The 14,565-nt window shown below is 42.2% G+C and overlaps 1 protein-coding gene across 1 annotated transcript in view; it reads right to left on the bottom strand.

Annotated features, from left to right (window-relative positions):
* The window catches only part of mast1a (microtubule associated serine/threonine kinase 1a), a 61,721-nt gene extending 47,596 nt beyond the window's left edge, over positions 1-14,125 (bottom strand). The window contains exons 1-2 of the mRNA XM_054604307.1: positions 14,087-14,125; positions 5,825-5,856 (exon numbers count right to left, since the gene is read on the bottom strand). Of these exons, the coding sequence (XP_054460282.1) occupies positions 5,825-5,856; positions 14,087-14,125 (71 nt within the window). The remainder of the gene's footprint in view (positions 1-5,824; positions 5,857-14,086) is intronic.
* Positions 14,126-14,565: the final 440 nt, after the last annotated feature.

Below are 14,565 nucleotides of genomic sequence, written 5' to 3'. Positions count from 1 at the left end.
GAGTAGAGGAGATGATGAGTGAGGAGAGGAGAAGGTGAGAGAGAAGGGGAGAGGATAAGAAAGGAGAAGAGGGGAGAGGAGAGAATCGGAGAGGATATGAGGATAGGAGAAGAGATGGTGGGACAGGAGAAGAGAAGATGAGATAAGAGAGGAGAGGAGATGATGAGAGAGGAGAGGAGAGGAGAGGAGATGAGAGGAGAGAGAGGAGAGGAGAGGAGAGAGAGAGAGAGAGAGGAGAGGAGAGGAGATGATGAGGTTATGAGGCAGAAACAGCTAGAGTCACAGGGGAAAGCTCGGGAAAAACAGAACCAAGGAAAATGTTTGCGAGGAGAGGAAAAGAAGAACAGATAGGTGACGGTGGGGTCAGAAAATGAAGGACAGAGAGAAGGTAGATGATAGAGAAGGAGGTGAAGAGGAAGGGAGAAGAGGAGCGAGGGCTTGTGCCAAGCAGACAGCACTCAGCACTGCACACTGTTGGCTCTCCGCTACACAAGCACTCCCTGGACACTGACAATAATACCTTCACTTCATAATGCTATCTCTGGCACACAGGCTGCCGACCAACCTCTCACACACACACACACACACACACACACACACACACACACACACACACACACACACACACACACACACACACACACACACACACACACACACACACACACACACACACACACACACACACACACCACTTCAAGTGTGTGTGTTTGTGTGTATACATGTGTGTGAAAGAGTGAGCTATAATCTAATGCAGACTAAATCCTTGTGCACATGTGCAGCACTACAATAAAGCTCAACAAGGATATAAATCTAAACACACACACACACACACACACACACACACACACACACACACACACACACACACACACACACACACATCTGCAAACATATTATCAATCCTCTGTGTACTTTAGAAGCTCAGGTGCAAATTGTAAAAGCAGTGTGTAGCAACAAAACCACATTTCATCAACACATATGCATGTAAAGACATCAAACGCACACGCAAAAAGCACACGCACCATATTGCCGGAGCTAAATGGAGACCAGGAGACAACTGTGAGACAGCATGAGAGCTGGCATGGATGACGGAAACATCACGGAAAAACACAACTAGCTCCTCGACACACACCAACAACAGCAGGGCACCACAGCGCTCACAAAGACTGCACGGAGACAGATGGTTGTCCTTTACCTTTTTGTGCGTCGAAACATGTTGCTAGCAGCAGAGGCTGTGTTGGCAGATGACCATGAGAGCAGCTGAGCCTCACACACACACACAGAAATAAACACACACACACACAACACACACACACACACACACACACACACACACAGACACACACACACACACACAGAGGCAGTCAAGAGGCAGCGATTACACTCCACGCCGGCATGTCAGCCTCCTCTGGCCAGTTGAACTCACACTCACTCACCGATGTCTCGCCGTGACGAGTATGTGTGCATGTGTGCAAGAGTGTAAGCGAGAGAGAGAGAGAGAGGAGAGAGAGAGAGAGAGAGAGAGAGAGAGAGAGAGAGAGAGAGAAAGAGAGAGGAGAAACTGATTAGAAAGATTTGGAAATGTCAGCCATGTCACAGACGGAGAAAACAAGAGGATTAAAGCAGAAGAGAGAGAGAGAGAGAGAGAGAGAGAAAAAGAGAAAGAGAGGGAAGAGGTGGCGAGAGGGGACCGGCTGGCGAGCATCCCTCTCAGACGGAGAGAGGATTGTGGGGCTGCTCTCAAGGGTATCGTGCCAAGTCAGGAAGTGTGGAGCGACAGAGCGAAGGGGGAGGGTGGCAGTGGCAGTGAGAGAGAGAGAGAGAGAGAGAGAGAAAGGGGAGGGGGGGTCAGTACAGGTATATGCACAGTATGAATGAGAGAGAGAGAAAGAGAGAGAGAGAAACAGTGAGAATGCAAGAAAGAGCGAGTGAAAGCCAATCAGAGGTGGAGAGACAATCTGACGCCTAATGTGAATGACAAGACAGGAAGACGGGGGGAGGAGGCGCTGCAGGATGGTTAACAAATGGGAGTGTTTGTGTTTTTGTGTATGTTCCCGCTGGCACTGTCATCATTTAAAAAAAAAAAAAAAAAAAGTCATTAAAGGATGGTGATATTCTGTATTTTTCTTATTATATAACAAATCCCCTGAAAAGACCAAAGCCAACGATGAATACATCCAACAAAGCCTGATTGAGTGTATTCATCTGTGCCCAAAAGCTATTAAAGGATAAGGCTGGCAAAAATCGATGTTTTTGTTTATGTCAATAAATCCCATGAAAAGACTAGAAACCAACAACGCATTAGCCTGACTCTCATTTGTTTCTGAATTAAACTATATATTTGCAATGTGTTTTTAATGATTTTCTTCTTCCGTAGGAACGAACGTGCTTGAGGCTGAGTGCCACAGACAGGCTAGGAAATAAGGAAGTAGTGACAGAGGTGTATTAACACACTATTGGTTTTCATGGGGCTTTCATTAATGGCTAGGAAAATATAGAATGACGTCAGCATCCTTTTAAAAATGCACTTAGAGACACAGACACAGTTGTAAAATGCCATATTGGATGAGCTCTGGCATCGTCTATTTGCCCTAGATATCACAGAAGCTGCTCTGCAATGCCCAGCCAAGAGAGATGTCATATCAGTGTGTGTGTGTGTGTGTGTGTGTGTGTGTGTGTGTGTGTGTGTGTGTCCATCCCTTTGAAACAAATCCACCAAATGTTAAAGCTGACGTGGGGTGACAGTTGCACAGTAGTGCTGAGGGGAGTGATTCAATAATGGATGCCGTCTCTAATGTGGGAGTCTGGATGGATAAAATATACATGGGCAAGGAGAGACAGGGGAGGAGGAGGAGGAGGAGGAGGAGGAGGAAAAGGGTGATGATATCACTGAAACGCATTAGGGGGTCGCACACAGGGATGGGCAGCATGATATCATATGGAAGACATGGTGTGTTTGTTTTTGAGTGTAATGTGGGATTTCTTTTTTTCCTCCGTCTCTTCTGAAGCATATTTAACCTCTCAGGGATTTCTGTATCTGGTGGCGTGTGTTTGTCCTTCAGCTCACTTTATCTCGTTCTGCAATAAACGCCCCGTCATTACGCCCGTAGTCTAATACTCCAGCTCCACCCACAGGAGGATGTGTGTAGAAAAACCCAAAGGGGGAGGGCTACTGAGAGAGCTGACCGGGAGCCTCCAGCTCCAGTGTCACCTTCATGTCAAGCCACGACATCTGCTACATAGAGGTCAGAGGTCAAGGACAAAACACACCTGATGACAGCATTCAGGGACACACATGCACGCTGCACACCAGATCACTGACACACACACACAGAAAAGCATGTGGCTGAACAGAGCGAGTCGGTAAATTGTAATTACAGTGGAAGCAGAAAGACGTAGAATACCCGAGGCATGTAAAACCTAGCACCGCCAGGTTATTGCTGCCAGACAGTAACTCTGCGGAGTAATATGCATACAGAATATTAAATAGACAACCACACACACAAATAAATAATGAGGTTAAATGAAAAAAAATGCAGCTCAATACGGGGAATTAAATCCATGCTTCACATTTACAACTTCCTGCCCCCTCATGATTACAGCTTCACATTCTGCTCACACAGAACAAGTCGAAAGATAAAAAAAATTGCAGCTCTGGACGACAGCAATTTCAGAAAGATTTCAAGGATTTCAACACTTGAAATGATGACGGCAAAGTGTAAGCATTTTGTGGAAAATTGCACCCCCCCCCTCCTCCTCTTCCCCCATGTTCAAAGGCATTTTCAGACAGCCTGTGGAGCAGACATAAGACACTTTTCCAAATTCTGCCTGATTTGTGAAGTGTTTTTTAGCAGCAGCCAGCTACAGCTTTCCAAATTCAACTTTAAGAGTAGATGAGAAACATCACCTCCATCTCAGTAGAAGAGAAGATTTTATCAAGACGTGAACAGTGATTAATATGAAGCAAACAAAATGCTGCCAGAGACAAACGCTTTGAACTACACAGCCTCTGTGGGAAAAAAGATCAGAGCTTATGACATATTTAGTATTTTTTCTTTTAGTAAAACATGGTATGCCAGTGAAAGAAAGAGTGGTGAGTATCATTTCAGCACCATGGACAGAGATTCCCATACGCATACGCTACAACAAGAGCAAAAGTTGCATTCAAAGACAGTTTGTCACGCCTGTACCACAAAATTAAGATACTGTGATCAGTTTTGTACAAACCTCTAGAGATCGTTCAATCCCACTCTTTTCTAAATGGCACAGAAAGTGACTCCAGAGGTTTCTAATTCAGTCGCTAAATGTAATCCATTGGGGGGGGGAGACTACATCTCTCCTTTTCACTGAGAAGCCAAGCTGCATGTTAAAATCTGGCCTTAAAGCTGACATTTTGAAGGAAATCCATTAATCATGTTATTCAAGAGCTCGATGAGAGCCTCCTTAAACCCTCTGCTTATAATTTCCATTGTTTCATGCATGAAATAACACTTTAAAACAATGTGCGACAACTATAGCTCTTTTTATTTCAGCATACATTCCTTTAAAGTATGTTGAAAGTATTCTGATTTAACTATTTGTAATTCACATGAATGTACAGATCACCTGATTACTTTCATACTAAAGAAAACTTAAAAACATGATGTTTCACGAGCAAGTTCTGCAGACACGAGGAGCTTCTTCTTTCCATGATGGCGTAGCTGATTTATGGACAGTTGTTCGCGATAGACAACGGACATAAATTATTACGTCCTTCGGAAGTGTGATGCACAAAATCTAAAAAAAAGAAAAAGCTCAAATGATGGTAGAAACGTTGGACACAAAAGATTATTTTCTAATCTTCTCTAATGTTGTTCAAGGAGATTCATAACATGGGCAGATGTACATTGAAACAGTTGGGTATTTTTCTTGCTGTAATTGTTTCTTGTGCTCATATTGGCCCCCAAAGAGATCCCTTTTAAAGCATTATTAAAATCGAAGGTTGGACAAACTTTGTGTTAGTGTCCCTTTGTTGTAGCTCATCAAGCAATCACTGTCAATGAAAGTGCAATGAGGTCATTTGGTTCCGAAAAGACTGAAAGAAGAAACTCTCAAATTTTATTTGTCTAACTCAGACTAATGAATCTTCAAATTCGCTTCAGCTAAACTCTAGAAGTCTTTTTTTCTCACAGCACAAGAGCTATGAGTTTAATCCTACGACAGTGACAATGAAATCCCTTAAAGGAGGGATCTCTTTGGACACTAGGAACGATTACAGGAACTATAATCGTTGTATTACAGTACATTTGTCCTAAAACAACAATTAAGATGGCCTTCATTCATTATCTGCACTCAACATCATGTACTGCTCTAATCTCCCTTCTCGGCCTCTCTGCGACCAAGCAGGGCGCTGAAGTCACAGCGCGGATCTCCTGCTGCTGAACTTTCATCGCTCACAGCTCAGTGGAGCAACAGATTGGGCCGACGGAGACGCTCAGAGAGCTAAAGGGCTCACGCAGAGCTGGAACACGCTGCGGTCTGAAGGCAAAATACCATCATGTGACCGCGCCTTCCTTTAACAAAGCAGGAAGGATTCCCAAAACCTCTCAGCTCAGAAAACATGTGGCCATACAATGTAGAAAAGCAGAAAAACAATGCAAAATTGCCTTATAAGAACCTTATTAAATGACTTTATGTTGATTTTGTCTCACTTTTCCAGGAGATTAATCACATTCCCACACTTTGGAAAACAACTCTATGAAGTCCACCAAATGTCTCAACAACATGTGTATCTATCCAAAGACACACACAGAGGAACAAACATCCAGGAGTGTTAACTTACCTGCTACTTTTCCGCGGCAGAGGTAAATCCTTCTGGTGAGAAAGAGAAAGCAAGAGAGAAGAAGAAAGGAGGGGGAGAGCAAATAAATTATGAATTAGCATAATAATAAAAAAATCTAATTAAAGTATTTATAATGATACGTTACTTAATGGAAAAAAAAATGTATATTGACTCAACTTTTTGTCTGATCGGTTTTATTTTGACATCCCACACCGAAAATAGAGCTATGCAATAAACCTGAAAGGAGGTACAACTGGTAAATCCCAATATAAAATAGTAATTACAAAATAGTTCAAACAGCGGTGTGCTGGGATTCGTCCACAGCCGGTGTTGTGATTTCTCTGTTAATGTCTGGTGCGAGTGGAGCGCAGTTTGAAAACCGATCCCTCCTAAGTGCTCAGAGACTTCAGGAACCACCAGGTTGAGTGGAGCCAACGTCAATTTAATACATGTTGCTGCTATATTTATGACATTGGGAGACAACAGCAAGGACTCTGACGTGATTAGGATCTACTGGGAGGAATCTGTGTGGCGCTTGTCGCCCATCTGTTCCCAATTTGATTCCATTTAACACTCGGATGAGGCAAGATCAGGTTACCGTCAATTTCTATTGTCAGCCTGTGCCGCGTTGCTTATCAAGCTATTTTTTACAGCCCAGTGGCTCCACTAAAAAGATATTATCTTCTGTGTCTTTTCACGCGTGGAAGGCTTAATGACACAGAGACGTGTCGGAGAAATGAAAGGAACAAACCACACCGAGGTCAAACGGTAAAAAATAAACACAAACGTGAGAGGAAAAATAAGAGGCTGTAATTGGTTTTCCAGAGGGGAATTTCATCCTGTTAAATCTCTCTCTCTTTCTCCCTCTCCCTCTCTCTCTCCCTCTCTCTCTCTCTCCGTCTCTTTGTCTTTGTATAAGTACACAAGCATTACGAAACCCAAACAAAGCCGAGCTGATGAAACATGACTTGACAGCTGGAGCTCTCGTCTCCAAACAATCTCAAAACTAGCTTACCACCCATTTACTTTTCCACATTGTGAGGCACTGATATAGAGGACGTCAGTATATACGACTACGAGGAGCCAACGAGCAGAAGAAACGCTGCCAAGACACATTGTAATGAGTTCAGAATCAGTTTTCCAAAGACAAGTTGAAGAAATCATGATCATAATTATCCCTACCGGGGATTGAACAAGTGCAGTGTGCGGTGTGTGCAGTAGGAGTGCAGTAATCACATGAATAAAAAATGCTCTGCAGACATTAAAGGAACAGTGTTATATTGTTCAAAATATTATTTTCTGCTGTTTTGGTGACAGTTAGATGTGAAGATTGATACCAATCTCGTGTCTGTGTGTTAAGTACGTCTGTTAGCTTAGCATAAAAACAGCTAGGCCGGTTCCAAATATTCAAAAAATAACACCATTCAATGAGTTGTATCTAATATTTTTGATCTCTACACAAACAGAAAAATAAAAACTGATAGTTTGTGGTTTTTGAGAGAGTTATGTGCTGTTACTATTTCTTAATCAATTTTGAAATTGAGTTTTTTTCTGCTCGCCCAGCACCTCTGTGCAGCTCCTCTGCTTTCTGGAGCTAGATGGTCAAGTCTATTTAACTTCCCCTAAAGCTACAAACTGCTGTGTTTACATTTCTGTTTGTTGACAGATTTAACCAACAAGATATAAGGTGTTAATTGATGAGCTTTAGGGACATATTCTTTAATGTTTGGGCAGAGAAAGGCTAGCTGTTTCCCCCTGCCTTCAGTCTGTATGCTAAGCTAAGCTATCTGGTTGCCGTCAGTAGCTTCATATTTAATGTAAAGACATCAGAGTGGGATCGATCTTCTCAGTTCAGAGGAGACTAATCCCTTTTTTTTTTTTTTTTTTCTCAATGGGAGTGACATCATCCATCATAGTGAGCTCTTTCTGGGACAGCTAATGAATTACATCATCAAGAGGAAGTGAGCTCGGCCAGGGTTACTCAGAGAGAGAGCCCCGCAGGAGTCCTATATACGTGTGTGTGTGTGTGTGTGTGTGTGTGTGTGTGTGTGTGTGTGTGTGTGTGTGTGTGTGTGTGTGTGTGTGTGTGAGAGTGTGTGTGTGTGAGGTGATAGGGGTGGCCAATGAATAAAACCCCAACACCTGCTCCCTCTCACTGTCTCTGTCCAACAGATGGCTGCGTGTTGTTGCCATGCTACTGGCTACTCCAGCATTTCTTTGAACAATATGCTCAATTCCGAGTGACCATGACAACCTCAGAAACTTCAGATGAATCTGTAAAAATGAACCCGGAGATGCTTGTTACAACAGTAAGGATGCTTTCAAACGGTATAAAGTAACTCGGTAGATCAGAGATCAGCATGCAACAAGAGTGCAGTTCAAACATTACATGTTTTCTGCAGGCAACTCGTCCATATAATCCAAATGAGGAAGGCTAATCCTTAAGAGGTTATTATATTCTTTTATAAGACTGATTGTGAGGTGACACAGCTGGTCATTTCTAATGAAAAGAGAGATTCAGTCCTGTTCTTTTTTGACAGTGTGTTAGTCATATCATGCCAGACAATCATGGTTGTAAAATCCAATTTTTGGACTTCTATTCATCAATAAAGAGCACCATTTTTCAAATAAACCTGTGAGCACATGAGGCAAACTGATGTTTTATTCATCAAGCGTTGGTGCCAAATGTCTGCAAGTTACAACGTTTTGTAACAGCTACAATCCAAAACAAACCGCGTTATCACATTTCTTTTTCACCTAATCATGTTTACATTTATATTTCATCTAACCATTTATATTCCCTTTCAAACAGAATTTCCTTGTTGCCGATTTTAGAAAATCCTCTTGACATGCAATCGAATCAGAAGAAAGAAAAGTGAAGCTGGCAGTACGCTGGATTATAAAGTGTGAGAAAAGCAAATGGTAGATATACATTAGTAGTCAAAGGCCTGGATAATCATTATATGTGATTGTTCAACATTAGAAAACATTTCCTGTCTTCACGATTAGACATGAATGTCACAAAGCGTCCTATTGTGTCCTCCTCACACACACATACACATAAAACCTCACGGCCCTAAATACACACTGCATCAATATCCGCCTGTGGGAAAATAGGTGGAAACAGTAGAAGGGTGTGAATACGCCACAACAGCTACCACACACACACACACAAACACACACACACACACACACACACACACACACACACACACACACACACACACACACACACACACACACACACACACACACACACACACACACACACAAAAGGTTGCTTATACTGTAATGGAAGTTTTACATTTCTGCTGTTTTACTGAAGGATCAATCAGGGAAAATGTCATGATCTGATAAAGTTGCACTATAAGGGTGCAAAAAAGGCGTTAATTAAGTGGTTTTGGTGCTACTGAGCACATTTAATCAATGATATACAACTTCCATGTTTCAAGTGACTGCAAATTAATCACATTCTCATTTGGCCGCTGCATTTTATTGTGAAAAGGGAGGTCCAAAAGTGACGAGAGGGAGTCACCCAGTTTTTTTTCATATTGTTTTAAGGGGTTGGGGGGCCCGAAAGAGAAACTGAAGGCCAACTGGAAAGCAAACTGGAAAGCAAAGAAAAGAAAAATGTTAATATGCTGCTGCTGCTCTGGGCAGAGTTACGAGGCTTCTGTTCTGTTTCTGCTGCCAAGACTGACAGCAGATTGCGAGGCAAATGTCACACTGTGTATTATTCCCTTTAATAGTTTTACTTAGAAGCTTTGAGATGGCTGGTCCGTACACTAAATTGAACGACTCTTAACCTATTTTATTTTCTTGATACGCAGGATCTAGTTCAAAACTTTAATAACTTCTTTTCCCCCTTACTTTCATTCATTTTTGTCTGTTTTTGTGCACTAAGTTGGGCTCAAGCTTTGGTGCTTTATAGGCGTCTGGCATGATAATTCAAGCCCAGTTATAAAGTAACTCAAACATTTGAAGCCGTTCCCAAATCTATTCTGGCCCAGATCTGTAGCTTTGATGTACACTTTGCTCTCTCGGCAAAAAAAAGCTAGGCTTCCTGAATAAAACTGACATCAGAAGGACGTGGCGAGGCGGAACAAAGCGGTGGGCACGGCAGTGAGTGACAGGACTTGGCACAAGAGAGCTGGATCTTCTGCAGTGATCACACTCTTATCCCTTGTGCTTAGCATATTGGAAACGGGCACACTGCCCAGAACAAAATATTGGACAAATTATGCTAGTGTGTGTGTGTGTGTGTGTGTGTGTGTGTGTGTGTGTGTGTGTGTGTGTGTGTGTGTGTGTGTGTGTGTGTGTGTGGTACTCCTACAACAGAGAGGGGTGAGACATGTTCTATGACTCGTGTTGGTTTGCAGGTGTTTGTGTGTGTGTGTGTGTGTGTGTGTGTGTGTGTGTGTGTGTGTGTGTGTGTGTGTGTGTGTGTGTGTGTGTGTGTGTGTGTGTGTGTGTGTGTGTGTGTGTGTGTGTGTGTGAGCATATGGGTTAAGTGTAAGTATGCTCCACACACACCTACGACCGTTCGGGACGTCAGGATCATTTTCATTCGAAATGAAGGTGATTCATCTCAGTGACACACGCGCTCACACAGTCACAGCCAAATACAACGTGCTGGCTGTTGCCGCAGATCGTAACGTGTGGTTTATTTTCGTTATGCGTGTCATGAGGCTACATGGGGACCTGTGGCAGAGAAGTTCATTATTCTGCAATGATTGAAATGTTCTGGATGTGTAAAATGAATAATCGAAAGTGAAAATGTCCTGTTTGACTTCTTCATCAGAAATATAATATAACGGAAAGATATGACTGAATTTTATTAATCCTAAAGGAAATTCTTGTGCTAGAGATTACACCTGAACAATTAAGGGGGATAATATAAACAAATATGAACATTAGAGTAATAAGTATTAAACGTATAAGAAGTCATACTGACACTAGTGTAAAATAAAATAGCGAGAAAAAATATAAATATAGCAAAAAAAATGACAAAAAAAATGAAAAATTACTGTTGAATAAAGCAAAAATGCCAAAATACAATCTTAAAAAAATTTAAAGAAGAGGAAGAAGAGTGACAAGACAATGAAGATAATACGGTCTGCATGTGTATTGGGGGAAATAAAATGTTAGTCGCTTTTGACAGAGACATCAGCTAAATTAATGAACTGTATTGTAAGGTCATTTATTTCCTGTTTAACGACCATAACAGCCCCCACGCCAAACGTCACGCCCACAAAATGGTGTGCCAGCTGTGCCTTGAGGATAGGCCAAAATGAGAGAGGGCAAAGTGAGGAGGGAGGTGATAAACGTACAGAAAGATGGCTGGATAAAGGAGGTGATGAGGGAGAACTGAGTGGTAAATAAATAACAGCAAAGAGTGGAGTATTGTGGAAGCCAGGGAGGCAACTGGAGCGAGACGGAGAGAAGAGGACGACTTTGTGGCTTAAGGGGGACGGCAGGACGGATCAATCAGGATACTAGTGACTGCCATGTGCCAAGTGGCCACGAAAAAGGCCGAGTCCTCACAAGAAGAAGGACAGCAGCATCAGTCGTTTCGGCAAGTACCCCCACAAAAAAACATGTTAACGTTCAAGTGACAAAGCCCTCTAGAGGCCGTCGCAGATATGACAGGAGGAAGTCAGGTGGCGCTGGTAAAGAGCGACAAAGTCAGCAAAAGATACGTTTGGTAACTCCTCTACATTGTTTCTCCACTAGAGAGCACTGACAAGTTTCATTTTATACCGTCCCTCTTAGTCCATATTTTCACAAATCTTTAATAACTAAATTTAAAGAGATAGTTATCAAAAATGCATCTTTATCGATCAGTACAGTATTGTTTAGTTTTACGTACTTTTTAATAGTGTTGCTTTTAACTCAAATATAACCTGATTTAAAACACTTGTTTTGTTCTTTTTACAATATTATTCAGGCAAAGCTTCTGCCCAAGTTGTGTTCGGACAACATGGCTATTTTCTTCTTGAAGAATGATAAAGACATGATTGTATTCATTCATGATACTAATAGGTTTCAATATTGAGCCTTAGTTTTGCCCTAATTATTTTCAGTGTCCACAGTCATAAAGTGTGAAACACAAACACACACACACACGCACACACTATCCTTTCTCTCTGGTGTGAAAGTAGATCCAGGCAGTAAAGGGATCCAGATATTGTAAGAGCACTTAAGTGGGGCGTACTGTAGCCCACAGCTGCCGCCCGCCTCAGGTCTACGCTGCTGCCCCTTTCAACCCGTCCTGCTGCTGGTGGTTGGTCTTCCTCCCTGAGGGCACACGGGGGCTGTTAGGCCACCATTAGTCCTGCTAATGGGCCGACAACTGCGCCACATCCTCGGCATTTAGACCTCCTCCGTCTGAGATATGGATATCGACCACTTCGATGGAAATGGAGAGCATGGGGGGGGGGGTCGATTTGATGCGTACATATAGGCATGGATGTTATGGAGAAACACACACACACAGACACAAGATGCTTACTGGAGCCACTCAATGGATGGACACACACACACACACACATTTACATGCACTCTGAGTGAAATCAGAAGTTGGGCTTACCAGTGATCTTCTTGTAAGTGAATGTGTGTCTGTGTGCTTCTTATAATGGATGTTAGTTGGATACAAAGTCCATCTTGGGCTAAGTGTGTGTATGTGTGTGGTTGTGTGTGTGTGTGTGTGTGTGTGTGTGTGTGTGTGTCTTACTGTGTCTCTGTGTGTGCATTACAAATGTGCATTAAAAGACTTTTGGAGCTATAGTGCTTTTAGCTACGATAGATCATTTTAAAATCTAGCGTACTCTTGCTAGATGCTCAAGATAACAAAACCCTGCCTTTAAAGTCATATTTTTAAGAAAAAAAATGCCTAAAAATGTCACTGGTTCTAGACGGTTCCCCAAATGTTATTCTTCGTTGTCACTGATTCAAACTGACTGTATTTCTTCCTGCACTTTAACAACAATAATCAAAAGCTGTAGTCTAAATAGTACAGATCCACAAAGGCAGACCTGGAGGTCGCAGATAGTCTTGTATTCCTTAGAATCGAATCATCCCTAGACACACTCATCAAAGGCAGTAGTTTATCATAAAATCATTCAATCAGAGTCTGCTCTAATCCACCGTGCCTCACAACAGGAGACCAGCACCTGTAGGAGTGGGAACACCTAACCTGGCAGTTTCACAACATTTCTGCAGGAAATCCTCCAATGTCGCCTTGTCTATATCTTTTATGAACCGTGATCAATCGTCTAGAGCGGAGCATCTCGCCGCAATGTGCAGCGGAGTGCTTTTACTGTAAATGAATTCAGCAGGAAGCAGGGACGGACTGGCAGACAATGGGTCCTGCATGGTGAGCTTCGCCTGCATAGCTTTAATTCATTTCACGCAAGAGCCCGACACGCGGAGGAAAGCCACGCTGGAAGCTTCTACCAGAGCCTTTCCCGTGTCTGTCATAATGTACACGATGTGGGCTAAGTGAGGAGCCTATACATCATGCAGATGTAATGGAAGAATCTGCTCCACATACTCAGAAGGGTTAATAGCCTACATATTAATGTGAATGTAAAACACTTATTGGTGCTGCCTATACAAGTTACTCTATTCCAAAACCTTATTGGGACAATATGTTAAGGAGGTTTGTTAATTGACATACTGTTGATAGCGGGGGTAGATCGCCCTTAATATCTCTGGGCTTGTCGGCCATTGTGGACAATGTTGCAAATCAATGAGCTGGATTGTTTCAATGTCACGACTTGTCAGGGATTTTTTTTTTTTTCAAACATTGTTGACATTACTTTTCACAAATGTGACTATATCCTTTATTACAAATACTGTGATAGAGGGTTTCCCATGTTGCCCAATCCGATCTGAAAAGTTGCTGTTTCAGCAGTCTACTAAATCAACTGAGTGGACACATTCCATGTTTATTGTGGTCTTATGCCTTCTCATACTGCTTTTAGAAATTCACTTAAGGGCCTATACTTTCTACGGTTGGGGATCTCTTTGGAAGCTTACACAAATACAAATAGTATTTAAATCAATACCTAAATTAATTCAAAGTGTAAACAAATCACTACCATACATCAAACGCCATCACCTCTAAAAGCTATGTCCCAGTAGAGGTTATTAAAATCCATGCAGCATATGTTCTACAGCATCCATACAATCCAATTTTTTCTGATTATGATAACAAAAGTGTGTACAAAAAAAAAAAAAAAAAAAAAAAAAAGTTTTCACCTGCAGCCTCCGTCTCCGGATGATCCCTGAATCATCCATGGCGCGTGTCCGGCTTCACACCTGTCGGATGGGATCTCGTTGGTTTCCAGGTGAATGTTTCCAGGTTTACTCTCGCGTGGCTTTGAGCGCGATCCTCTTCACTACTAAACCGAAACGCTTGGCGGAGTGTCGGGCTACTTTTCACCTCATTCCCCCGTCCAAACGCAGGGAAACATGGTTATTCTAAAGGATCTATGTTAATCTTCTCTTGTGTCACAAAAGCAAAACATAAGTAGTCACTATAAGTAGTTATATGTAGGATATATATATATATATATATATCTATATATAAAAAAAAAAAAAAAAAGTGCCACTTCTCCTCATCCCCTCATCCCTTGCTGGCACAGACACTCTGTGGTGGGAACTTGCTGAATAAGCGCGCTGCATGAGGTGAAGTCCAGCTGAGAGACAGAAGAGGAAAAACAGCCCAGACTGTCAAC

The sequence above is a fragment of the Anoplopoma fimbria genome, chromosome 9, assembly GCF_027596085.1.
Source record: "Anoplopoma fimbria isolate UVic2021 breed Golden Eagle Sablefish chromosome 9, Afim_UVic_2022, whole genome shotgun sequence".
Taxonomy (NCBI): Eukaryota; Metazoa; Chordata; class Actinopteri; order Perciformes; family Anoplopomatidae; genus Anoplopoma; species Anoplopoma fimbria.
This window is presented reverse-complemented; position numbering and strand designations above follow the sequence as displayed.